Source organism: Oxyura jamaicensis, chromosome 1, assembly GCF_011077185.1.
Source record: "Oxyura jamaicensis isolate SHBP4307 breed ruddy duck chromosome 1, BPBGC_Ojam_1.0, whole genome shotgun sequence".
NCBI lineage: Eukaryota > Metazoa > Chordata > Aves > Anseriformes > Anatidae > Oxyura > Oxyura jamaicensis.
In genome coordinates, this window is record NC_048893.1 from 78,653,171 (window position 1) to 78,678,916 (window position 25,746).

The 25,746-nt window shown below is 40.7% G+C and overlaps 1 protein-coding gene across 2 annotated transcripts in view; it reads left to right on the top strand.

The window, feature by feature from the left end:
• The first annotated feature begins 3,165 nt into the window (after positions 1 to 3,165).
• LOC118158226 (ovostatin) overlaps positions 3,166 to 25,746 on the top strand; it is a 32,263-nt gene continuing 9,682 nt past the window's right edge. Inside the window, exons 1-28 of one of the 2 annotated variants that reach the window (XM_035312865.1) lie at positions 3,166 to 3,218; positions 3,304 to 3,376; positions 3,904 to 4,087; positions 4,457 to 4,613; positions 6,137 to 6,189; positions 7,080 to 7,100; positions 8,197 to 8,365; positions 8,932 to 9,016; positions 9,821 to 9,932; positions 10,917 to 11,031; positions 11,236 to 11,345; positions 11,977 to 12,135; positions 12,584 to 12,811; positions 13,302 to 13,359; positions 13,889 to 14,034; positions 15,151 to 15,300; positions 16,815 to 16,985; positions 17,255 to 17,387; positions 19,123 to 19,219; positions 19,712 to 19,940; positions 21,186 to 21,309; positions 21,650 to 21,768; positions 22,235 to 22,286; positions 22,965 to 23,048; positions 23,656 to 23,832; positions 24,347 to 24,428; positions 24,895 to 25,051; positions 25,472 to 25,546. In XM_035312865.1, the coding sequence (XP_035168756.1) occupies positions 3,312 to 3,376; positions 3,904 to 4,087; positions 4,457 to 4,613; positions 6,137 to 6,189; positions 7,080 to 7,100; positions 8,197 to 8,365; positions 8,932 to 9,016; positions 9,821 to 9,932; positions 10,917 to 11,031; positions 11,236 to 11,345; positions 11,977 to 12,135; positions 12,584 to 12,811; positions 13,302 to 13,359; positions 13,889 to 14,034; positions 15,151 to 15,300; positions 16,815 to 16,985; positions 17,255 to 17,387; positions 19,123 to 19,219; positions 19,712 to 19,940; positions 21,186 to 21,309; positions 21,650 to 21,768; positions 22,235 to 22,286; positions 22,965 to 23,048; positions 23,656 to 23,832; positions 24,347 to 24,428; positions 24,895 to 25,051; positions 25,472 to 25,546 (3,312 nt within the window). In that variant the 5' untranslated portion in view covers positions 3,166 to 3,218; positions 3,304 to 3,311. Of the gene's footprint in view, positions 3,377 to 3,903; positions 4,088 to 4,456; positions 4,614 to 6,136; positions 6,190 to 7,079; positions 7,101 to 8,196; positions 8,366 to 8,931; positions 9,017 to 9,820; positions 9,933 to 10,916; positions 11,032 to 11,235; positions 11,346 to 11,976; positions 12,136 to 12,583; positions 12,812 to 13,301; positions 13,360 to 13,888; positions 14,035 to 15,150; positions 15,301 to 16,814; positions 16,986 to 17,254; positions 17,388 to 19,122; positions 19,220 to 19,711; positions 19,941 to 21,185; positions 21,310 to 21,649; positions 21,769 to 22,234; positions 22,287 to 22,964; positions 23,049 to 23,655; positions 23,833 to 24,346; positions 24,429 to 24,894; positions 25,052 to 25,471; positions 25,547 to 25,746 lie in introns of both variants that reach the window. The other variant, XM_035312857.1, reaches the window with a different exon arrangement.

Genomic DNA, 25,746 nt, shown 5'->3' on the forward strand with positions numbered 1-25,746 from the left:
AGCTAGCAAGTTTAACATTGCTCTGCTATACTGTGCAAACTCCCAAAGAACTGTCACTCTCCTTTCCTACACTGCTTCAGTCAAACACAAAGAATTATTGGAAGATAGTAATAAACTGCAAAAGAAAGAAGTGCTATAATGAAATTAAATGTGAGCAACTACAAATACAGCAAAAAGATAAAAACCACAGACCTCCAGAGACTACTGGAATTTTCCAAGAGCCATTTCATGACTCCCACGGGGAAAAAAAAAAAAGGGGGGGGGGGGGTGCTCAGCAATAATAACAAGTAAAATTTGAAGCCGGGTCATTCACTGACACAGAAGTCACTGTGACCATATCTCTTGGGAGTTCTGGTAAATGAAAGGCTTGACATGAGCCTGCAGTGTGTGCTTGCAGCCCGGAAGGCCAACTGTATCCTGGGCTGCATCAACAGAGGAGTGGCCAGCAGGTTGAGGGAGGTGATTGTCCCCTTCTACTCTGCCCTTGTGAGGCCCCACTTGCAGTACTTTGTCTAGGTTTGGGGCCCCCAGCACAAGAGGGATGTGGAGCTCTTAAAGCAGGGACAGAGCAGGGCCACAAAGATGATCAGAGGGCTGGGGCACCTCTCCTATGAAGAAAAGCTGAGAGAGCTGGGTCTGTTTGGCCTGGAGAAGAGAAGGCTCAGGGGAGACTTCATTGCAGCCTTTCAGTACTCAAAGGGTTCTTATAAAAAGGATGGAGAAGGACTCTTCTCCAGGAGAAGGACTCTCAAAGTAAAAGAGGATAGATTTAGACCAGATATTAGGAGGAAGGCAAGGCTAGATAGGTCCTTGGCCAACCTGATCTAGTGGGTGGCATTCCTGCCATGGCAGAGGGATTGGAGTTAGATTATCTTTAAGGTCCATTCCAACCCAAGCCATTCTATGATTCTGTGATTTCTTGTTTGCTTATTTCGTAATTAGATTCACCTTCTCCATTATGATTAGTGGAAAGTTTAAACTAGCATATTGAGTTGTTTGGACATAGGATGCATGGATCATTTCTGTCCTGCATTTGGTTACCATTCAGAAGGTATATATGCATAGAAAACATTGTGGTTAATGCCAGTTCTTGAAGATACACGTGGACTTCCTAACCAAAGCCACAATCCAACCTATATTTGGGCAAAACAGAGTTCATCATAACAGGAAGTTATAACGTTCACAGCTAATCTATCCTATCTATACAACATTTGAATGTCACCTAACCCACCTGATCTTTTGTTTAGACTTTCAAAATTAGCCTCAGAAAATTCTCTCTGCAGGAAGACATGGACTGCAATAATTATAAAATGGGCCTCTCTGAAAGCGAATATTTTATTATCTTGCAATAAATTCATAATTACCTGAGAAAGCCAGGAAGAGCAAGAACATGCAATATAGGCTTTTACTTATTTTACAATGTCAACTCAAGTTCAAGACTTTAACAGTGAGTTTTTGTTTTTGACATCTCATGGTGTGGGTATCTTTTTACAGAAAAACCAAACCTGATTCCTAGTGAAGCTTCTGAATTGTTGATACAGGTGGAGATCCACTTTAATAGGTATGACAGGGAACTGGTCTTTCAGAGTAGAACATCAGAATGTTGTCTGTGGTCTAAGCAACCACAGCATGCCACAAAGAAAGCTCTGGGTGACCACTAGTTACTGCTGCCCTGTTTCCATTTCATATGATTTGATACTCTGTGAAAATTCACAGACATAAATGAAGTTTCATAGCTGCCCTGGGTGGCACACACTACCATTCCCTAAATCACATTCTAGCAGTAAACAAGAAGAGACAGTCACACAGTTTATCAGGAAAGCAGAGAAAAGTATGCTGCTTTGAAGATGTTCTGCCTTTGAAACCATATGTCTCTTTAATAAAATTTAACCATTCTGCTAAGTAGTGAGGGGTTGACACTTCCAGCATTCAAGCACCCACTCTGCCTTTTGCTCACTTAGCTCTCCTAGATCCTGGGTAGAAAAACAGAAGGAAGATAAAAATAATCGATTGAGATAAAGACAGCTAATAAGAAAAGCAAAAATGTGCACATGGAGGTGAAGGAAAAAGAGGAATTTATTCACTAGTTCCCATTGGCAGGCATATGTCAAGCCACTAAGTGGGAAGCAGCACCTCAGTACACATTGCAGTTTCTTTGGAAGACAAATGACTTAACTATGAATGTTCTCCCTCCTCCTCCTTTACCCAGCTTTTATTGCTGAGTATGATGTAGCTTTGGTAAGTTGGGTCAGCTGTCCTGGTCAAGCCCCCTCCCACTTCCTTGCACACCCCCAGACTGCTGATTTATTTATTTATTTATTTTCTGGGGGAGAAAGAAAGCTTTGACACTGTGCAAGCACTGTTCACCAACAGCCAAAACACTGTTTTATCAACACTGATTAGCACATATGCAAAACACAGAACTATATAAACTGCCATGAAGAAGGCTGGTTTCATAAATTCATCCCAGCCAGACCCAGTACACATACCAATATGAATGGGAAAAAATGAATCATAATTATCAAACAACTGCTTTCCAGCATACGCCCACACATACAAAATTAAAACAAACAAACAAACAAAAACTAAGTAGCTTCCAAAAAGGTGTAAAAACTAGAACCCTGAGACACTAACAAATACTACCCTGGGATCTACCAACTGGCTAATTTCAGGCTGAAATAAAACAGACTTCAACAACAATACTTCAAAATGCTTAATGTACAGAGATTAGTCCATCTCACCAATATTCAGAATATCTAAGAAGGAAGAGAAAGGAGAGGCCAACATATTATTTTAACCAGAAACAGGTGTCAAAATATAAGAAGTTATTCTACTTCACCCAGAGAGGGAATCCAGGAGGTAAATTACAAGAATGAAGGGGTAAGCCCTCATATATTAATGTAGTTTGACAGGCTCCTTCTGTTTTGGGTCATTTCATCGTTTTCTATTCCAAGCATCAGCATAAGAAGAAAAGCCCCTCACCTGAAAACAAGACTGCTAAGGACACTTTGTGCAGACATTCAGAGAAGTGCAGCAAAGTGTTGTTATCTGGAGACAGCAGGTTGGTGGTGTAGTTTGCAGTAGGGTTAGGGGAGGTTCTTGAAAGAATTAGGATAGACTAGGATCTCCACCCCTTACTGCAATTATAAAGGCACTAGCATCTAAGGAAGGAACCAGAGAGGAGTTGAAGGGCCAACTCCTTTCTTCTGGAGCTCTTGGTGAGGAATGTTGCAGAATTGTTAAAGTAGCAAGCAACACATTATTTCTTGGGAAGAGAATTTATCTCTTTCTTCTGTCTCCCAGTGAGAAAAATGTGGTTGAAGTTTCTTCTGGCTATTCTCCTCCTGCATGTAACAGCTGGAAAGGAACCTGAGCCGTAAGAACTACCATGTTATTACTAATAGTATTCATAGTAAGGCTTTAAAGACAGTGCTAGTTGATGCCACTACTTCTACTGTAAATATTAAATATTGTTATGACTCATCGTTCGTATCTGGAGAGCTAAGTTAACCTGGAGTGTGGATGGCAAATGAATGGTTCTCATTAAATACTAAGTAGACCTGCCCATTGAAGATCTTCCAGAGAGGTTGATATTTGTGTTCAGAAAGGACAATAGCAGTAGTAGCAACAATATACTTTGCTAAAAGCAGATGAGTCCAGGACTAAGGTGATGGGCTAATGTGTAACAGTGGGGAGTGCTGGCAGAACTGTGTGAGGAACCAAAGGCTGAACTTGTTGGGAGCTACAGGGCAGGAGTGGGGGGCACCAGCAAGAGTGTCTTATGTTTAATCCAAACCAACCAGCAGGTACTGAACAGTACAAACTCTTTGTATTTGTTTCTTCCTGTTGAGGCTCTTTCTCCATTCTCTATGATGTGATCACTGTGCTGTTTCGATCTCACAGGCAATATGTCCTGATGGTGCCTGCTGTCCTCCAAAATGACTCTCCAGGCGAGGTTTGCCTGCAGTTCCTCAACCTCAATCAAACGATATCTGTTAGAGTCATCCTTGAGTATGGTGTTGTTAACACCACTATTTTTGAGAAAACCATGATGGCAAGTAATGGTCTGCAGTGCTTCAACTTCACGGTAAATGAATTTTAGTTTATGTCCCCATGGAAAATTTAACTTGTTGGAACAGCTTATGTCAGAGGTTTATAGGAAATTTAGGGAGGGTGAAGACAGACAGAGCAGGGAGCGCAGGAAAGGAACACACAGCAGTAGGAATAAGACGTTGAAGAAAAAAGGAAGTGGAGAACAGGTACATAGTGACAGACAAAGAGAGATTTTTATTACACATAAGAAATGTGAAAGGTTCAAGAAAGACATTTCAGATGATGGGAGTGAGAAGGGTTTTTCTTTTTAGGAGTCTAGTCCATGGGTAGAGGTGTTCAACAGGTTCTGGAGCAAATGACTTCAAGACTAGCATCCTCCCCTTGTTTTCCTGTTTCCTTACAGATTCCTTCTGTCAATTCTGTCCCACTGGCTTTCATTTCCTTCTCTGCCAAAGGTGCCACTGTTAGCCTGGAAGAGCGGCGGTCAGTGATGATTTGGAATGCAGAGAGCTTTGTCTTTGTGCAGACGGACAAACCAATCTACAAACCAGGACAGAGTGGTGAATATCTGTTTAGTTGATGGCATTTCCCTTAGGATGCAATTTCTTAAGATAGAGGTTTTTTGTTTGTTAGTTTGTTTGTTTTTATGAAGGGTGTTCCTCAGGCTGAGCTACAGTCTAGACACCTTCTTCAGAATTTCTGTTAAAACCATTATGGTTGTTTGCTGTGGAGCTCAGAGAGTAATCCTCAGGATGGCAGAAGACTACCATCACAGAGTCTCTGTTCATTTTATTTGTCCCTTCCTCAGTTAAAAGAAGAAGGGAGTTTTTACTGCTGTCATTTTATTCCTGGTAACAGGCCAAGCAAGTAGAAAGATGTGATAAGATCACTATTTGTATTGCCAGCTGAAACAATGCTCCCACAGTCTGTGATACTAGTCAGTTTCAAAGACAGACAAAAGACCAAGACCATGATTTAAAAGTAAAATACAATTTTATTTTTTTTTTTAAAGAAAAGATCATGTTATTTTTCCTCTTAGTTCTGGTAGCTTAGGACTTTATATTTTCTTCCTTTATTTTTTTTTTTCCTGCAAAGTTGAGACATTTATGCTATTCAGCTATGCATACTTCTCATCTTGCTGTAGAACAGAACTCCACATACACAAAGCCCTATTTATTCGGATCAATTTCTTAATTCACTGCTAGGTTTTAAGGTTTCTAAAACAACATTGTGGGAAACAATGAGAGAATATTTCTTTCCAGAGGTAAGCCAAATAACTTAGCAGTTAGACTGGATCATCCATATTTTAATTAGGGATGAGTTCTGTCTTAACAGATTGCAGAAAGAAAAGCTTACCAATCAGAATTTGGTTCCACCAAGGTGTCTCACAAACATGGCCTGATTATGTGACAGATTGCTTGGTACTGAGGTGGGGGAAGTAGTAGATTAAATTAAATGCTAAAAACATAATGGTTTGTAAGGACATTTTTGAAGCATGATTTTTTCTGTTTTTCATTGCGTAGTGATTGTCATTCTCCTTTCAGTTTTGCTCTTGTAAAGAAAAAAAAAAAAAAAGTAAAAACCTGTACAAGATGAGAACAAACTTAACTAACAAGAATTGCACTGCATTAGGAAAAACTGACACTTTGCCGAGTTGCGGTAATATTAGGAGCTTTCATATGCTCAAAGCAACAAACCTCACTTTAGAGATTGGGTAATGAAGAGGAACAAATTTGCTTACATCATGCAGACAGCCACTGAAAGAATTATGGCAGTCACTTGAGACTACCTGACCTGCACTGCAGTGCGGCCATCCCTTTTCTCTGAGGTTAAGCAAACTTTCATGCAAGAGTGAGAATACAATGCTGGGGGAAAGTGCACTCAGCAAAGTCCCTGTAGCATTCTTTTACCTTCAGATGCATTTTATTACTTACATCCTGTGCAAGTGGGTTTGTTAGAAGATCCAGTGAAACTGGAAATTCTAATAAAAGCAAAAACTCATGCTCAGCTAAATAAGCTCTGGAGTACTTAATGCCTTGTAACTGTTAAAGTACTGTTAATGCCTTGTTCCATGTCTTTCCAGTGATGTTTCGTGTTGTTGCTCTGGATTTCAATTTTAAACCTGTTCAAGAGATGGTGAGTGATCTGAAATATTTCCCTGTATTTATAATTACTGGGAGACAAACTCCTCTAGAATTTTAAGTAAATAGTTGCTGTGGAAAAAAATGAGTTTTTGCAGAGACTATATGCAAAAAGTAAACCAGATATCCTAAGCACATGGTGTGTTCTACTCTTATCTTACAGTCACATGTAACTGGACAAGTGTGTAGCAGATTGCACTCCTGACACAAGACCTCTTGCTGCTGCTGGAAAAGAGGCTTTAAAAACCTTCAGCCTTTGTGCTGCAGACATTATTTATAGCTCTGACTAGAAAGCCCACTTGACAGTCTCCTGCTATTACCACTCAGCAATTGTTGCTTGCAAAAATAGGCAAGTCAACCACCTACGGTACTTTGCTCATTTTAGAAAAGAGGAAATGAAAAGACTTACCATGACTGTTTATTTCATCAGTGACACTTTTTTTCATTGCCAGTAAGCTGTCTTCATGCTAATGGTACATAATCCAAGAGATGGAGGGATCTTTACTGGCCTCTTTTCATGTGGTTGTAAAGCAGAAGACAGTACAGTGTTACCAAAAAAGGTGGTGCTAGATAAACAAAGTGAAGATGTAAAATCAAAGAAGCCCAAATCACGATTTACATGCACCTCTGTAACTGCATAATCAACTGCTTCTGACTTCCACTAAATCCATTATGATCAGAGCCTCTCCCAGCATTATCATTTCATCTGGTCCCTTTATGTAATCTTCTTATTGATGTAGAACTACTATGAAAACTGATTATAAGAGATCTGGAATTATACTTATTGTTATTTAGGCATTTCTCACAATCCTGGAGAAAAATAATTTGTGTTTGTTCCGACATCTAATTTCTTCTCCCACTTTTTTTTTCTTTTTCCTTTTTCAGTACCCCTTGATCACTATTCAGGTAAGAGATTTTTCTCTTTGCAATGTATTACACCTATAAACAAAAAATCTAGAGCACATATGCTTATATTGGTTTATATTAAGCAATATAAGCACGTGCTTATATTGGTTATATCGGCACTGTCTACACACAGCCATATCCTACTCCTGAATACACTGGCAGAAATTAACAGAAACTCCATAAAATTCCAGGATGCTGTTCAAGTTTTACTAACATGGAAAACATATCTACTTTCATCTCAGCAGTTATAGAAGTTGTACTGTTCTTATGCCTGTCTTTGACTCCCTTACACCATCTCCAGTTTGTTCAACTTGTTTTGGAGTATATCTTCTCATAACTTAAAACTGTGAACAAATATAGGCAGTGGGTAAAATTAGTAGCTATACGGGCACTTCCATGGCAGTGTTTTTTAATCAGAAAACATATCTAGACAATATTCCTGCAAAATTTTGTTACACTGTGAAATCATGTGATATTATTTGGTTGCATTGAATCATAAATATTTGGAGTTTTGCATGCATTTTTTTTTTTGCAGTCTGTGTTGTAAAGCGTTCAATGAAATGGCACGAGTTAGTATTCTGTAACCTAACTAGCATAAAATACAGTCAGAGGCAAAAGACACTTCAGTACAAAAGAAATGCTCCCTTCCTCCCTATGGCAGGAAAAAAAAAAAAAAAAAAAAAAAAAAAAAAAAGGTTCCTTAAGGGCAAGATTTGTTGGGGATAAGCTAGGCTGAAGGAGAAGCATGAAGAAGGGATTTTCTTTCTCTTCCCTCTTGACACAAAACCAGTAAAATACATGCTAAAGAGCAGGGGAAAACAGTGTAGTGCAACTTCCTCTGATCATTGAGACTAATACCTAGGATTGCAAAGGATAACTAAATCTGAGATCGTCAGATGAGAATCTAGCAACATGAAGAACTGGAGTACCAAGGCATAATTTATCTCAATGAGCATTTGCATTAAACAGCTTCTTCAATGAATTAAGAGCAACTTGCCCTATGCTTCTTTGTTTCTGGTTTTGTATGCTAGTTGCAAAAGATTTCTGAGGCAAACAAACTGAATCTATATACTTTTTTTTTTTTTTTTTTTTTCAGGATCCACGGAACAACAGGATCTTTCAGTGGCAAAATGTGACATCAGAGATGAATATTGTCCAGATTGAATTCCCTCTAACTGAAGAGCCTATCCTGGGGAACTATAAAATTATCATAGAAAAGAAATCAGGAGATAGAACAAATTATTCTTTCCTTGTGGAGGAATATGGTAAATGCCACCTGCTGGTTTTAATTCAGAGTAGAAAACATTATTAGAGATGAGTCTTTATCAGGCAACCCTTTTGATTGCTAATACTTCAAACACCTTCCTGGCAAATGTAACTTCAATTATTTTATTTGTCACTAAGAAATGGAGGAAAAAAAAAAAAAAAAAAAAAAAAAAGTAAAAAGACAACAGAAATTAACCAATTTGTACAGATTCAGCTGGGAAAAGAATCTGCATTACAAATCAATAAATTGATAGAAAAATCCACTGTGATGAGCTAACCTTCTCCCAGACAGGTCCACTAACCTTCTGGTCATAGCTTTGCAAGACTTCTAGATATCACAGTACTCATCATTCATAATTGTCATTTTCATCATTCTCATCAAAGCTTTGAATTAATAGTTAAATGAACCTTCACTGATCAGGCCATTTCTTGACTATCTGGACACCCCAGAGCTGAGCTCTCATTCCATCTGTGACTAAAGTTCTATCTTATTTCATCTCAGGAGGGACAATATGACAATGTTTTTTTTTGTTTTTTTTTTTTGTCTTTTTATTCTTTGTTCTAGTGTTGCCAAAATTTGATGTTACAGTCACTGCACCAGAAAGTCTTACAGTCATGGATTCAGAGTTCACAGTGAAAGTCTGTGGAGTGTAAGTGCGAGGTGCAGAGCGATTAGTAAACATACTGAAGAACAAGAACTTCCCAAAGACTGGGGAAAGAGAAAGGACTTAAGAGAACAGACTAGAATAAGTAGGGCTTCAGAAGAGGTTGGTCAGGGCTGACTTGGTGGTTGGAGTTTTCATTTACTTGTATTCTCATCTCATTTTATTGTATGAGTATTCTCTTCTCAGTGGTGTTTGGTGGGTTAACCAAATATTTCAAGGAGTCCCCTTTTAAAGTACGATGTGTCCCCTCCCAGCAAATCACCTCAGAGGAGAGCCTTCGTACGGCTTAACACTGATAAATTCTAACGTGGGTCTTAATGTTTCAGCTGTCTTTAACTTCCCCAATAAGCTTAGTCCTTACGAAAGTCCTTGTTTACTCTAATACAAAGATCTTGTAATTTATAACTGATGAAATCCTGAACCCCTTACAATTATGAGGAGTTTTGCTTTGATCTCAGTGAATCTAGGACTTCACTCTAAGAAGAAGAATGGAGAAAATAGTCATAATTTGGTTGGCAGTTATGTCTGGCCATCATCCTTATAAATGTATTTATTTTGACATTTACAGTATGGTTCTGGTTCATGGGTTCATGGGTGAAATGAAATTCATCAGTATTTCAGTTTGCAACTTGTATTATCTTTCTGTAACAGAAAGTTAGAAAAAAGTCTTTGAAATCACCCTAGAGTCTGGCTTACCAGATCACTGCTCAGCCTGGGTCTGTTCCTGCATAAATTAGCTTAAGTCAGTTTTTCAAGCATCTCTCATAAGCATTTTTCTTCTTTCCCTAGGTACACCTATGGCCAGCCCGTTGAGGGGAAAGTCCAGCTGAGCGTGTGCAGGGATTTTGATTCATATGGGAGATGCAAGAAAAGCCCAGTTTGTCAATCATTTACAAAAGATGTACAATGCAAAATTATTATTCCTCTTTGTGCTTGCCTTTTCCTCCATGTTCCTGCTTCTCTCCCTTTGCTCACAACACTTCTTTATTTTAATATTTTTTTTCTTTCCTCAATGCTTCACTTCACCGAACTCACCTATTCACTTGGATCTCTAGCCAGAAATTCAGGGAACTTAATTGACTTGGTTTTCCACCAGGCCCAAAGAAGAATTGATGTGTTCTCTCTTCATGACCCACCTGAAAATTGTAGGCAGTGGTATCTCCATCAGTCCTACACAGATCAATTTAAAAGTAATGGGAAAAGACTCCTTTTTGAAAGCTATGAAAAATTCTTCTCTTGACAGCTGAGAACTCAACTGATAGAATTCAGTAAACAATGTTTCCCCATTTTCACTCAACTGTGGAAGGCCTGGCATTCTTCAGGTGGAAGAAGTATTTCCCAGATATGGGAAATATATAGACCCAAGAACTTTACTTTCACTTGTCTCACCAGCTGAATATCCATCTAGTTAAGCAGAGCTGTCTTCATACAAAACTATGCAGCGCAGTATTTCCAAAACAGTAGACTAAGAATTTCTAAATTAAAAATGTAAAGAAAAGAGATCATGTAATGCATCCACAGTTGGTTTCACATGCATCGGTAATCTCCAAGGCAGAGTCAAGATATGCCAGACAGGGAGAGGAAGATACAATATCTGTGAGATTTTTCTCTCCTCTCAGGCAGAAACTGATGGGAGTGCCTTTCCTCTCCCATTGCTACCTGGCATTTACCTCTCAGGACATTTCATAAAGTAGAACAAACATGAGTTTGATGGACTTAAGAACTTTGCATGCTGCCCTGGGTCATGGTTGTCAGGCAGTGTCATAGGAAGCATCTGCCTGAGACTTCAGTAATTCTAAAAGATACCACCAAAGAAGGTAATTGTATATTCCAGTATCCTTCATAAGCTGTGATCCTTGGTAACAGAATTTTCTTCCATTTCCAGCTGGAAACAGATGGCTGCCTCTCCCGTGTTTTCAGTTCCAATATCTTTGAGCTAAATCGCATTGGTTATATGAGGAATCTTGATGTGAAAGCCATTGTCACAGAGAAAGGAACAGGTAATACCTTCTAGACAGTCAGAAACAACAACAGTGGTGTGGTTAGAAAAAGACAGTAGAGGATATTCAACCTCTGTCTGCTAAGCACAAAGATGTCTTCCTATTTTTATAAGCACAGCAATAATTTCCAGGCAGATGCTAACTCTGATGTAGCTATATACAAGACAAAGTATATCTTCTCTTGACTCCAGGCATGTCTTACAGGCCTGCAACTTACAGCTACTCAGTCTATTTCCATAACTCGAGTGATGACCAGTTTGCAGTTTGAGAATATGGATCGCCACTATAGAAGAGGAATTCCCTACTTTGGACAGGTAAGTGAAGGCACAGATAGTTTGTAGTGAAGGTGACTGATGGGATATCACAAGACAGCCAAGACGGGAAAAACTAGGGGACTATATTGGGTGGATTGTTTTCTCCCGAAGTTTCTTTCTTTACGTATACAGTGCCTTATCAGTAGTTCTGAATACTGAAGAATGTAAGCTTATTCTGGATCAAATCAATCCATTAATTAACATTTTTCTAACTTGTGTTTTCAGTTTGATACAAATCACTGCTTCTCCCTCCAGAATTGATCATTACAAATTAAAACAAAACAAAACAAAACAAAAACAAAACAACAACAACAACAAAACGGGGCAATGAGGGAAGAACGAGTAAAATAAATTTTATAAAACAAACAAATATACAAGGAAATAACAGCAGTTTCTGTCTCAAAAAGCCTTTTCATTATTTCTTTTGTTTATTGACAAATCCCACATCACCCTGACCATGATTAAAAGGGGAGGGATAAATGTATCTGTCTTACATTCAGTTCAGCCTTTTTCAATGAGGAAAGGTAAGGTCATATTACCAGCAGCACTGAAAGGAAAGGGTGAAAAACATGCATACCTACACACAGAAAGATAACAAGATAAACATGTCTAGTATTTTCGTCTTCTATAGATCAAACTGGTAGACAAAGACAACTCCCCTGTTTCCAGTGAGGTTATTCAGCTATTTGTCAATAACAAGAATGTGGACAATTTCACCACTGATGTTAATGGCATTGCTGAGTTTAGCATTGACACATCTGAAATGTTTGATCCTGAGATCGGTCTGAAGGTGAGTACAGAATGGGGAAGGGAGAGGGTGGAAAGGAAGGGGGAAGAAATGAAAGAGAGAGGGAGGGAGAGGGAGAGGAAGAAGGATAGAGAGAGGGAGAGGGAAAGGAGTAGGAAGAGGGACAAAGCTGGTCTCAAACTGAACCCCAAAAAGGTGGGATGAAGTTTGAATTCTGGTAATAAAAATGTCCTTTCTTTGTCTTGTTTAATATTCAAGAGCTCTCAAAAATGCCATAAAAGAAGTGAGGAAAATACCTAAGTTTCTACAATGCAATGGCTTGCTGCAAGGCTGCAAGACCCATGTGATATTTCTTCCTTCCCAGTTTGTCTTAAGATGCAATTATTAGATATCAGCATTGTGTGAATTAATCATTGTGATGTGAGTTATATGGTTTCTGTAGTGAGTTACATTTGTTTTACTTTTCTTCCCTGCTACCTCTCCTAATCAGGCAACATACAAAACCAGTGACCAGTGCCACTCAGAAGGCTGGATAGAGCCTTTGTACCCCGATGCATCTTTCTCTGTCCAGCGTTTCTACTCCTGGACTAATAGTTTTGTGAGGATTGAGCCTTTGTGGAAAGATCTGAGCTGTGGGCAGAAAAGGATGATCACTGTGCACTACGTATTGAACACAGAAGGATATGAACATAACAACATTATGAACTTCTACTATGTGGTGAGCATGGGTTTGTTACAGGGTTTCTCTGAAAGGGCTTTACTAGGCAGCTATTTGGGCAGTGAGTTTTACCCCCAGAAATTATGGCAGTGAGTGTTTTTCCAGGCTCTGGATAACCAGCCACCACAACGACCAATAACCCATGAACAGAAACAGTACCGAGTTGGCTTGGCAAAATACCTGATCAGGCGAAATAACCCACAATTTCTGGTTGTAGCAAGTAACCACCTACATATGTGATTAGGCTATGGTTCATTTCCTTTCTGTACCAGAAACTCTTAATGGTATTCTCTGCCCTACTCCTTTCCCTTCCTTTTTATGCCACTTCCTTGCCAGTAACAGCAGCAGTGCCATATGGCTGCTGTTTAAGCATGTGAAGCCATCCCAATGCACATGGCTCAACTGCCATATCAATGTATATTGAACTTGATTGTCATTTTCTTCCTCCAACCTTTACCAACCCATAAATATATTGTTGTTTTCTGTACAGGGCATGGCAAAAGGCAAGATTGTCCTTACAGGGGAAATTAAAGTTAATATCCAAGCTGGTAAGTTAAGTTGCCATCATGTTTCTGCAATTAAAAAAAAAAAAAAAAAAAAAAAAAAAAAGGGCTAACTGGGTAACTGGGTACAAGACTTCGTGGATGTACATGGCAGCTATTTAGATGGTAGTATCCCCCTACACACATGCACAAGTGCATTACTAGGCATTACTATTAAGATCACTATAAAATCAGATTTAGTCAATAAACCAGTTTCAGATGTAAGAAACAGTGTCCTGTGCCGATGTTCCCAAAGGGTAATGGAGGGAATGCCAAGAGTCTGGCTTGGCAGCGGGGGGGAAGGGGTGTGCTGTCTGAATCTGGTCACCTGTTCAAATTGACAATAAATCCGTGGCCATCTGGATTTAAACTCTGACATCACCTCCTGGCCACTCCCTGTCACTCCAGGATTTTTCAGTTTATTGTCTGACCATTGAAAGGTACTGATGCATGCCTGTCTACGATGGCTACTACAGCAGTAGTACATCCATCTTTGGGTATGTCGTTTTATTAGTCTCTTCCTCTCTAATAACAGGTCAAAATGGCACTTTCACCATCCCGCTTGTGGTTAATGAGAAAATGGCTCCAGCCCTGTGGTTGCTAGTATACACCTTGCATCCTGCCAAGGAGCTGGTGGCAGACAGTGTCCGATTTCCAGTTGAGAAGTGCTTCAAAAACAAGGTGAGAGACACTGAGACAGAGCGAGTCTTACACATTGCCAAATAAATACAAGTTCTTTATGCACACATTCACAACAAATTTCCTGTTTTACTTCTTGTTTCCATCTACTTCTCTCAGCATCTCTCTTTTTATTCTCCTTTTTTCTCTTTGGTCTTATATCTTTCCCCTACCAGCATCTCCTGGTTTTACTGCCAAAAGGTAAATCCTCTTTAACATTAAAAACTGCTTTTCTGGAAACACACTACTCCCATATTGTACCCACTTGTCCTGCACTAAAGTAGTGTCCTATTTAGTTTAGACTATCTATTCTTTAACATAGCAAACACACTTTAGTTTTACCCCACTTCACAAGGTAATCTAATCTTTTATAGTTTTTTTTCTGTGGGGAAAAAAAAAAAATAAAAGCAAAAATAAAAATCTTGGGGTCTAAGGGTTATGTTTGTTTGTTTGTTTGTTTGTTCCATATTTTTTTTTCCTGTGAAACATATTGATTTGCCATTTTGAACTGAGATTTCACTTTTAAGATTTTTCTAATCTTCAGTTTTTGAAAGCTCCATCATGAAACAAAACATTAGAAGACAAAACAAATGGTGTTAAGCATGTTTTCATTTACCTGATACAGTCTCCCCCACCCACACACACACATGCACACTTTTCCCCTCTTATGTAACAGAAGTATCAAATTGATTTCTCTATGAATGGATTCATATCAGAATCTGTACTGCAATTCCTAAGGTAGCCCATGGACCTAGTAAAAATATGATTTGCTCATTGTAGAGCTTATTACGTGTAGTCAGTGTCATAATCAGATTTGGTTTGACAATAGCAGCAACAGAATCACACTTCATTTAAAATCACTTAAGGTAGGCTTTATTTAAGTTGCCATAATGTGGGAGTCTGAATGTGCTTATTGCCTAAAACTCCATTATATTTGAGGCCTTGTCAACAGAGGCAGTGGAGACCAGACATCACCCTCCAGTCAGACCATCTGTGCATTAACAGAAGAGCCTTTTACTCTTCTTGCCCTCCTTTCAGAGAAATCCAGATAAGCCCTGAGTAGTAGGGATTAGCCATTCATTAGCCATTAGCCTTCAATATGTGTTTGATAAATTTCAGGTCCAGATGCAATTCTCTGAAAAACAAATGGCCTCAGCTTCCAATGTCAGTTTAGTTATAGAAGCTGCTCCTAACTCCTTCTGTGCTGTGAGGGCAGTAGATCAGAGTGTGCTGCTCCTGAAGGCTGAGACAGAACTGTCTGCAGAAACGGTAAGCTACCCAAACAAATACACTGTCTCCTTTTCTGAAGCACTGTTTTCTCCTCCATTGCCATGTCTCTCTACTGGAGATTGTTAGACTGTGTTAGATATCTACCACTTTTCACATGTGCTGGTAAACCATTTATAATATGTAATACATGGCCTTTGTTTCTTGGCAGTCAGAAGTCCTGTAAAGGACCTGGGATTTGATTTAACCAGTGACTCTAGGACTCATATGCTCATAGGGGAAATTTCAGTAGATGATCACAAGTCAACATACAGGCCACACAGGGGCATCAGCTCTGTCCTGGGTACTATATACCCAGAAGGGCCAAGGACAAGAAAAGAGACTTGTTAAAGAGTAAAATCCCCAAAAGGAAGGTAAAGCCCCACCTTACTCTCCAGGTAGATATCCCATTATTCTTATCCCATGATTCTTGGCAAAAATCACCTAGAGGGACACATAGAACAGGTTTCCCAGGACCATGTACAAATGACTTTTGAGTATCTCCAAGGAGGGAGACTCCACAACATCTTTGGGCAACTGGTGCCAGTGCTCAGTAACCCACACAGTAAAGCAGTGCTTCCTGGTGTTCAGAGGGCAGTTCTTGTGCTTCATTTTGTGCCTATGGTCTCCTGTTCTGTGACTGGGCTCTGCTGAAGTGTCTGGTTCTTTGCACCCTCCCTTCAGGTATTTATGTACATTGATGTGATCCCCCTTGAGCCTTCTCTTCTCCAGGCTGAACATTCCTGGCTCTTTCAGACTTTTCTCATATGTGAGATACTCATCTTTGCAGTGTTTTGTTGGACTTGCTCCAGGAGCCCCATGTCCCTCTTGTACTGGGGAGCCCACAACTGGACATGATACTCCAGGTGTGGCCTCACCAGTGCTGAGTATAGGGGAAGAATCACCTCCCTCAACCTGCTAACACCCCTTCTAATGTGTAGGAAACCACTGGCCTTCTTTCTTGCAAGGGTACATTGTTGACTCCTGTCCACCAGGACCCCAGGTAGATGAAGAAGAAGCAGAGAAGAAAAGCTGCTTTCCAGCTGATAGGCCCAGGCATATATTGATGCATGGGGTTATTCCTCTCCAGGGGCAGGACTTTGCAATTCTTATTTCTGAGCTTCATGAGGTTCCTGTCAGCTCATTTCTCCAGACTGTGGAGGTCCCTCTGGATGACAGCATGACCCACTGATATATCCACTACACCTCCCAGTTTTGTGTCATCAGCAAATTTGTTGAGAGTATTGCTCTGTCCCGTCATCCAGATTATTAATGAAGATATTAAACAGGGTCAGATCCAGTATTGACCTCTGGGGTACACCATTAGTTACTGGCCTCAGACTGATCCATTGATCACTATCACTGATCACTCCACTGGTCACCACCTTCTGGGCCTGAGTATTCAGCAGTTTTTAATCCAAGAAACATAGCATTGTTTCAAACAGGACAGCATCTCAGCTCTGCCAAGTACTGGGCCATGTAATCAGGCTTGACCTTTGTGTTTCCTTTCTTCATAGATATACAGTCTGCATCCCCTTCAAGACCTGCAAGGCTATATCTTCAATGGGCTCAATCTAGAAGATGATCCCCAAGACCCCTGTGTCTCATCTGACAACATCTTTCACAAAGGCTTATATTACACACCTGTAATGTCTGGATTAGGCCCAGATGTATATCAGTTCCTCAGGGTAACTGTCCTGTACATTACTTAAATCTGTTGAAGTGAGTTTCCACTTATGTAGCTTTACAGCTTTAATGGTTTGTTAGCAGAACACGTGCATGACAAAGGCTCTGCATGGACATACATTCTCAGCTGACTGTGGTGCACTCTGATTTTCTGTTATGCACAGAACTCCCTCAAGTCAGTAGTCAGAGGCAGTAATGGGAAAGAGGGAGGAACGGAATAAACTTAATCTACAGTATGGTTATCGCTGACACCAAAATATGTCTTTCACAGGAAATGGGCATGAAATTTTTTACCAACTCAAAGGTTCGGCAACCAGTTTTATGTACTAGTGAGACTGTAAGACCTGTGCCATATTTCTTGAATGCAGGATTCACAGCTTCTACACACCATATCAAATCATCAGGTAATATAGGAAACAGGAGAGAGGTTTTATATTTCTCCTTCAATGAACTGCTATTTCTGTTGGAAAGACATGGACAGTACTCCCAGATCTCATTTGGCAATGTTCAAACTTTCTGAACTCTTCATTTGAATCCTGGTCTGGGACCAAATGAGATAGCTTATGATGATGGCCAGAGGTCAAAACAAACAGTTCTTCAGTCTACACTTCTGATTCATGTCCAGTTCAATGCTAGGAAGTGTTGGCAACTGGGGGAGTGTCAGACAAAAGTGACACTGTTGACAATGATTCCTTTCTGAACAGAGCTTTTTGAAGAAACAGTGCAACACTTATATGGAAATACTGACAGTCTCAAGTAAAAAGAAATGAGTAAACACTAATTATCCTTCATACTGGTCCATGTAAATTAAATCTTGCCCTTTTCTGGAATGAGGATTGATGAAATTTTATGAGGAGCGGCTGAGGTCACTAGGCCTGTTCAGCCTGGAAAAGAGGAGGCTGAGGGGAGACATTGAGGCCTACAGCTTCCTCATGAGGGGGAGTGGAAGGGCAGGCACCAATCTATTCTCTTTAGTGATCAGTGATAGGACCCATGGGAACAGTGTCAAGCTGCGATAGGGGAGGTTCAGGCTGGATATCAGGAAGAGGTTCTTCACTGAGAGGGTTGTCATGCACTGGAACAGGCTCCCTAGGGACGTAGTCATGGCACCAAGCCTATGGGAGTTTAAGTAGAGTTTGGACTGTGCTCTTAGTCATATTGTCTGAATTTTTGGGTAGACCTGTGAGGTGCCAGGAGTTGGACTTGATTGTTGGACTTGGAGATGGACAGGAGTTGGACTTGGAGGATCTGGATAGGCTGGACCGATGGGCTGAGGCCAACTGTATGAAGTTCAACAAGGCCAACTGTCTGGTCCTGCACTTGGGGCACAACAACCCCAAGCAGCGCTACAGGCTGGGGTATGAGTGGCTGGAAAGCTGCTTGGCAGAGAAGGACCTGGGAGTATTGGTTGATAGTTGTCTGAATATGAGCCAGCAGTGTGCTCATGTAGCCAAGAAGGCCAACAGCATCCTTGCTTGGATCAGAAACAGGGTGGCCAGCAGGACCAGGGAAGTGATTTTCCCCCTTTACTCAGCTCTGGTGAAGTTGCACCTCAAGTACTGTATTCAGCTTTGGGCCCCTCACTACAGAAAGGACATTGAGGCCCTAGAGCATGTTCAGAGAAGGGCTATGAAGCTGGTGAGGGGTCTGGAGAACAAGTCTTACGAGGAGCAGCTGAGGGAGCTGGGTTTACTCAGCCTGGAGAAGAGGAGGCTCAGGGTGACCTTATTGCTCTCTATGGGCACCTTAAAGGAGGCTGTAGTAAGGCAGCGACTGGTCTATTCTCCCACGTTCCCGGTGATAGGATGAGGGGGAATGGGCTAAAGTTTTGCCAGGGGAGGTTTAGGTTGGATATTAGGAAAAACCTCTTTACTGAAAAGGGTTGTTAGGCATTGGAATGGGCTGCCCAGGGAAGTGGTTGAGTCACCAGCCCTGGAAGTCTTTAAAAGATGTGTAGATGTAGAACTTAGTGATATAGTTTAGTGGAGGACTTAGTGTTTGGTCAGAAGTTGGACTAGGTGATCTTGGAGGTCTCTTCCAAATTAAATGACTCTGTGTGATTCTGTGTGTGATCCTTTTGGGTCTCTTCCAACTGGGGTTATTCTATGATTCTATGAAATTTCCATTGTCTCTTAACAGCTGAAGTTGCTAGAGAAGAACGTGGGAAGAGACTCATCCTTGAGACTATTCGGGAATTCTTCCCTGAAACTTGGATTTGGGATATAGTCTTTGTAAAGTGAGTATTGCTTCTTCTCTCTCTTTGCCTGCTTTTAAGGATTACTAAATATGTCCCCTGATGTCCTCCTGCATGACTGCAATATATTGCTACCTCATCTTACAATTTGGCCTGGAAGAACCATCTTTTTCAGTCATCACCTGATCACCTGCCCTCACCACTTCCATGATAAAATGTCCCCAAAACATGTATTCCCACACTGTGTGTACCATGACTCATACTTTGTAAGTAGAGGAACACATCTGTTTAAAACATGCGTCTGCAAAACAAGAATTCTGCTTTCTTTCCAAAGTCGGGTAAATGATGAGCAGAACTTTCAAATGGACTTTTAAGACACAAAGATTTAGGTGATAAATTCTGGGGGGGGGGGGGGCTCAGATATGTGATTTCTACAGACAGAATAGTGTTATTTTGAAAACATGGCGCCTCTATGGGAACTAAGGTATATGAAACTTCCTGTGTCCAGACTCATTCTTTTTCCATTCCCATCAGCTCTACTGGAAAAGCCAGTGTCTCATATACCATTCCTGACACCATCACTGAATGGAAGGCCAGTGCCTTCTGTGTGGAAGAGTTGGCTGGATTTGGTATGTCTGTGCCTGCCACCCTGACAGCCTTCCAGCCTTTCTTTGTGGATTTGACCTTGCCATACTCTATCATCCGGGGAGAAGATTTCCTTCTTAAAGCCAATGTCTTCAACTACCTCAACCACTGCATTAAGGTGTGTTCTTCTGCTCACACTATTAGTCCCTACACCATCTCCAAAGAAGTTACAGAGTTTGTAGTTTGGAGGAAAAAAAAAAAAAAAAAAAGGTATCTAAATGATTGGTGTAGATGACTGGATCTGTCTCTACTCTCGATCGATGTACTGCTCGATCTATCTGATGGTAAATTACCCTGACTGGATTTGTCTTCCTATGCCACTACAAAGCAGAGGTAGATCTGTGTGAACTGTGTCTAGGACGGGTATACAAACAACTTTCTCCAGAGATCTAAAGAGGAAGGAAACAAGTGTTTTGTGGAGGATCATTCACACTTCACAGCCACACAATCCACCAATGTCTTTACTGGGGTCTTTTCTTTAGGGATATATGTGAAAGTGTGATGAAGTGCCTGTGCCTCCCAAACAGAAGTATGTGGGAAAAGCAAGAAGTGGAGAGCAGACAAACCCTTCCTCTCTGAGACAAAAGTTCCCAAAAGAACCAAAACAGGGAGTACCAAAGTACCAGTACATGCCCTACAGACTGTGTGTCCAACTAGAGACCGTACTGCTCTCAGACAGTGGGTGCTTGTACTCTCAGTACTCTGCACTTTCCTGGTAAAATGCCTCCAGACCACAGGTGCACAGCATCTCTGTATTGAGATAGCTTCCAAACAGTTTAAAACATACTTAAAGAAAGAAAAACAGCTGGTTTTTTGACTTCTTGTTTCTTATGTTGTATCTAAGAATCCTTAAAAGAGAGGCAGGTACAGAGTCTATATTTCTTTTACTTGATTTGATTGCTGAAAGTTAGCCCTCCAGTCTCACAAGGAGACCACCATGAAAGAAAGAAAAATCAAGACACATCTTAGGAATGATCTGTTATTGAAGTTTTCATCTCTTGACCTCATTTTTCGGGTATTCCTACCAAAAAAAAAAAAAAAAAAAAGTTTTTCTATGTAAGTTAGTTCAAAACCATTAGCGCCAGGTCAACTGAATGTAGCTCAAAATGCTGATCAGGAATCATAAGTATATATCAGATATTTAACATCTCATTGGAGAATGTCATGAGGAGCAAAAGAGAACACTGTCAAGGATCCATCTAATATAGATTCATCTACACACCATCATCCTGGGCCTTAAATCTCTTCTACACTGTTAATATTGGACAAAAATAGAGACCATCTGACCACCCTCTAACAATAAAGCACTGTTTGCCTATGGTATAAAATCTTCATCCCATCACATTCTTCTTTCTGTTCTCAGATTAATATTTTGCTGTCAGATTCCCTTGATTATCAGGCCAAACTAATCTCCACAGATGATGATGGATGTGTGTGTGCCAAAAAAAGAAAGACCTATGCCTGGAATATTTCCCCCAAAGAAATTGGTAAGTGCCTGTGAATCTATCTGGTTTTCTGTCCTGTGACTACTACTAATCAATTTATACCTCACCCGAAAACTTAATCTTTTTTTCACTTGGAGAAATTTGTCTACACCTGTTTCAGGAGGACCAAAAAGTCCATCCAGAGCTGCAGTTTGTTTATCATTCCCATTTTCAGAGATCAGTTCCCTTTCCACGTCTCACCTAGATTGACTGAGCATTCACTATGCTGCACTACTTACTCTACTACTCTATAGACATTCATTATTGGATGTAATTTCTTACTTTAACCATATATAATTCTTTATGACAAAGGTAAAATTTCCCTTTTCTGCTACTATTTAAGGTCAAGTAGTATTCAGCATTACAGCAGAGACCAAAGATGATGGAGATTGTGGAGATGAAGCACCCAGGAACATCAGTGTTGGCTACAGGGACACCCAGATCAGGACATTGTTGGTTGAGGTACAGCTGACGGCTCTTACTGTTTTCCCTGTACCCCTTCCATGAGGAAAGGAAAATGCAGCAAAAGTACCAAAAAGAAGTACAAGTTTTTCAGGTTCCTTAAAGAACTTCTGGTTTGGCTTCACCTTCATCTTGCTAGGACAGGGTCCTGCTCTTTGATCTAAGACCAAGTCTGCTCCCTCTGATCTCTCTGATGTCCTCTTCCATGAGGATCACTGGGTATTGGTTGGTCAGTGCACATCTTCCTCCTCCTCCAGAGGAGAAACTGGAAAGGAGGTACTCTATCTGATGGGTACTCCCCTTTCGCAGCAGCCACATCAAGTATGAACCTGTAAGCTATTGCTTCAATACTGCCATTTTATGATGCAGAAGGATGGGTCTGGGTATGGCGCTTCTGTCACTGCATTACTTCTGCATGCTTTGTTCTCATCTGCTGCATGTGTCTCTTTTCCCCATCACCATCCAGCCTGAAGGGATCAGAAGGGAAGAGACCCAAAACTCCCTCATCTGTACAAAAGGTAAGTGCTCTATATACTGCTGTCCTGAAAGGAAATGAAGGGAAGGCTGGAGTTTTTGTTCTTTCCTACTAATTGACGCCGTCCCTCCGCTTTTTCATGAGGTGCCCAAATGGCAGCTAGTGTGAGTGCTTTAGTACAGAGTAGTGTGAGGAGATAACCTTTTTGTGCAAAATCTATTCTGGGCTGCATGCACTCATGTTTGCCTGCTGTCCTCTATTCCAAGGATAGCTGTAGCTTGTAGTTTTCCACTTCTAGTGGGAATGGAAGAGGGAATACAAATGCATCCCACAATCCCATCCTGGTGCTGACTGCAAACGGTTTCCAAAGTTTCCTGGAAGCTGTCTAAAAGATGCACAAGGGCAGCCCTGTCACTCCCCAATGCCACACTGAAGAAATCCCCAGAGTACACAGACAATACAGCCTGTGAGCTACAGCCTTATCTTGTTTAATTGATTTATGTTGAACAATGACAGCTACTGCACCGTTTGAGCTGTTTTTCACTAGATTAGTTTAGCTGTGCTCCCTTCTCTCCTGATGTTCTTCATGTCAACTGTGAGTTTCTATCTCCTGCTGTCTTGTGTATAATTTTGAACTGTGCAATTTCTGCTGAGCATTTAATTTCTATAACCAATGCTCTTATAAAAATGACCACAATATATATGATATTATTCTTCACAGATGATGTCACTACTCAGGATGTTGCTTTAGACCTACCTACAAATGTGGTGAAAGGATCAGCCAGAGCTTCCTTTTCTGTTGTTGGTAAATATAAAATTAATAAAACAGAAAAAGAAATAAATTTTTAAACTACAAATTGAAAGCTTTGTCAGGAGCTTTGGGCTTGGTTACATGACTCACAAGTCATTACATATTGGTTTTGTAATATTGATAATTTTAGCTCATTCTATAAATCTTTCCTTGAAGTAGCTATTTAGATGTGGCCTATGTTACCTTTACATAAACAATGTTCCTTTTCAGCATTAGTAGTTAATTCTGTAATACATGCTTCACGGTAGCATCTCTGGGCTGTTTACCTCTCCTTCTCTAGAAAGAAGTTTCCAGGAAGTTCTTCTTTTCACTTCTAATGAGCAACATCAGCTTGAAGTGGCACCAAAATAGGCAGTATTTCTGGCATGGGCAATTTAGTCTAAAAAAAGGCAGGATAGGGATCTTTTTGTTGACTGCAAAGCAAAGCAGAACAAGCCACCCAGTGAGCACTGGGAACTTCAGGCTCTTTGGAAAGCTCTGCAGTACCACAGAAGTTTACAAACCCAGCCAAGTTTTCCATGATTCTACCTAGTGAATGAAAAGTGTTGTTTGTTTCAGTATCCATGAGTTGTCTTAATCCCCACACACACCTCTTCCCCAGGTGACATCATGGGCACTTCCATGCAGAACCTGCACCAGCTCCTCCAGATGCCGTTTGGCTGTGGGGAACAGAACATGGTCCTGTTTGCACCCAACATCTATGTCCTGGATTATCTGGACAAGACTAGACAGCTGAGTGAAGAGATCAAATCCAAGACTATCGGATACTTAGTGAGCGGTGAGAGTTCTTTGCTTCCTATACAATGTGTGCCAAAATCCCCATTGAGGTCCAGTGAGCAGATGCAATAGCATGGCTATCCAAGCTGTATGGCACTAATGCTGTAGCACAGCTCAGTTTCCCAAGGGAATGCTGTGACATTTGTTTTCTTGGCTTTATCTTTTTTTCTTTCCTCATCCTGTTTTTACTGAAATGCAGATGTCATGTTTAGTTTGATGTCTGTCTTTTAATACATTTTTTCTCTTCCACCCAGGCACAGCATCTATCCTAATCCTGTCAATTTAGGTGGAGCACAAAACTGACACAGAGTTACCTATTCTGTGACTCCATGTTTCTACAAGACAGGATGTTCCATGCCTACATTTAAGCTCCTTAGGGGCTCCCTTTTTGCTTGGTAGATATATATATCACCTTTACACACTTTCCCACTGTGATTCCATATAAGACTGGTAGAAAACAAAATTAGGTTTTGTTTTTAAATTAGGTATCAGTTCCTTCTTCCATGTTCTTGCAGGCTACCAGAAGCAGCTATCATACAAACATCCTGATGGGTCCTACAGCATCTTTGGCATCAGAGATAAAGAAGGGAACACCTGGTGAGTGTCTGGGAGCAGAAATGGCTTAGAAATGAATTTGCATTAAAATCACATGGTGTAGGTAAATGCTATCTTTGCTAGCTAAATCAGGTGTACAGAGATGGGTAGTACTGGGACTCTGTAAGTACTAAAGGACATGGTTCTCTACCTCATGACAGGGAGTATATGCTGGGAGAAGGCTGACAAAAGGCTCAGCAGCTTTTCTGATTCCCACTCTTCCTCTCTCCCATGGAACCCAATGCACTGCAGTGCTCTGAAGCCAGGATCAGCCCCAGAGGGTGTTGGTATTCCTCTCTGGGTCCCAGCTAGATGTTACTCTTTTTGTTATCCTCTCCTGGGGGAGCACACAAGGACAAAGCAAGTCACCAATTTGTCAGCTGTAATTATTAGCTTGTGCCTAACATGCGTGGAAGAGCTGACTTTTTCTGTTCATAGCTCAGCTCATAGCTTCATGGTTCCCTTGCAGGCTAACTGCCTTTGTGTACAAATCGTTTGCACAAGCTAGTCGCTTCATCTATATTGATGACAACGTCCAGGCTCAAACCCTAATGTGGCTGGCAAGCAAACAGAAGCCAGATGGCTGCTTCCGAAGCGTTGGGATACTCGTCAACAATGTCTTGAAGGTGGTGAAGAATTAATTTAGTCAAATTTACACTCTTCTCATTAAAAAGATGCTCTCCCACTACTGCCAAAAACTATACTTTCCTCCAAATGCCCGTCCTCTGCCAAGAGCTCTCTCTCCACATCTTACATGTAGTTGCTGAACTATTTCCAGTTCAGTCAGTTTCCTCACACTATCTTTTATATTTCATGCACACCTGAGATGGGATTACAGGATTGCAACCTTGAGGGCATTACAGTTTTGGGGGTTTTGAGGCTTTTATTTTGCTGTTGTTGGTTGTTTGTTGTTGAGATTTTTATTCTTTTATTTTTTTATTTTTTTTTAGCAATGGGTTTCTCTTAGTTTAAGATCTATTCCTGATGTGTGTGTGTTTCTCACTCATTCCGTTCACTGATTGTTCCTCTCTCCATGTCCTTTTCAGGGAGGAGTAGATGATGAGCTGTCACTTTCTGCCTACATTACCATTGCCATGCTAGAAGCTGGGCACTCTAGCTCGGTAAGGAGGCTTTCCACTACTGGTATTCAGCTGGAATTGGTCCCCATTTGTTGCCTTAGATTCTGTGTCTGCTACAAATTGTCCAGGTAGTAGAGATGGGAGAGGGAGAGAGAGAGTTCCCAGGGAACCTGACCCTGCTCTGAATGTATCCGAACTAGTTGCTGTGATAGAAAAGTTCCCCATCTCTATCCCACTTCAGC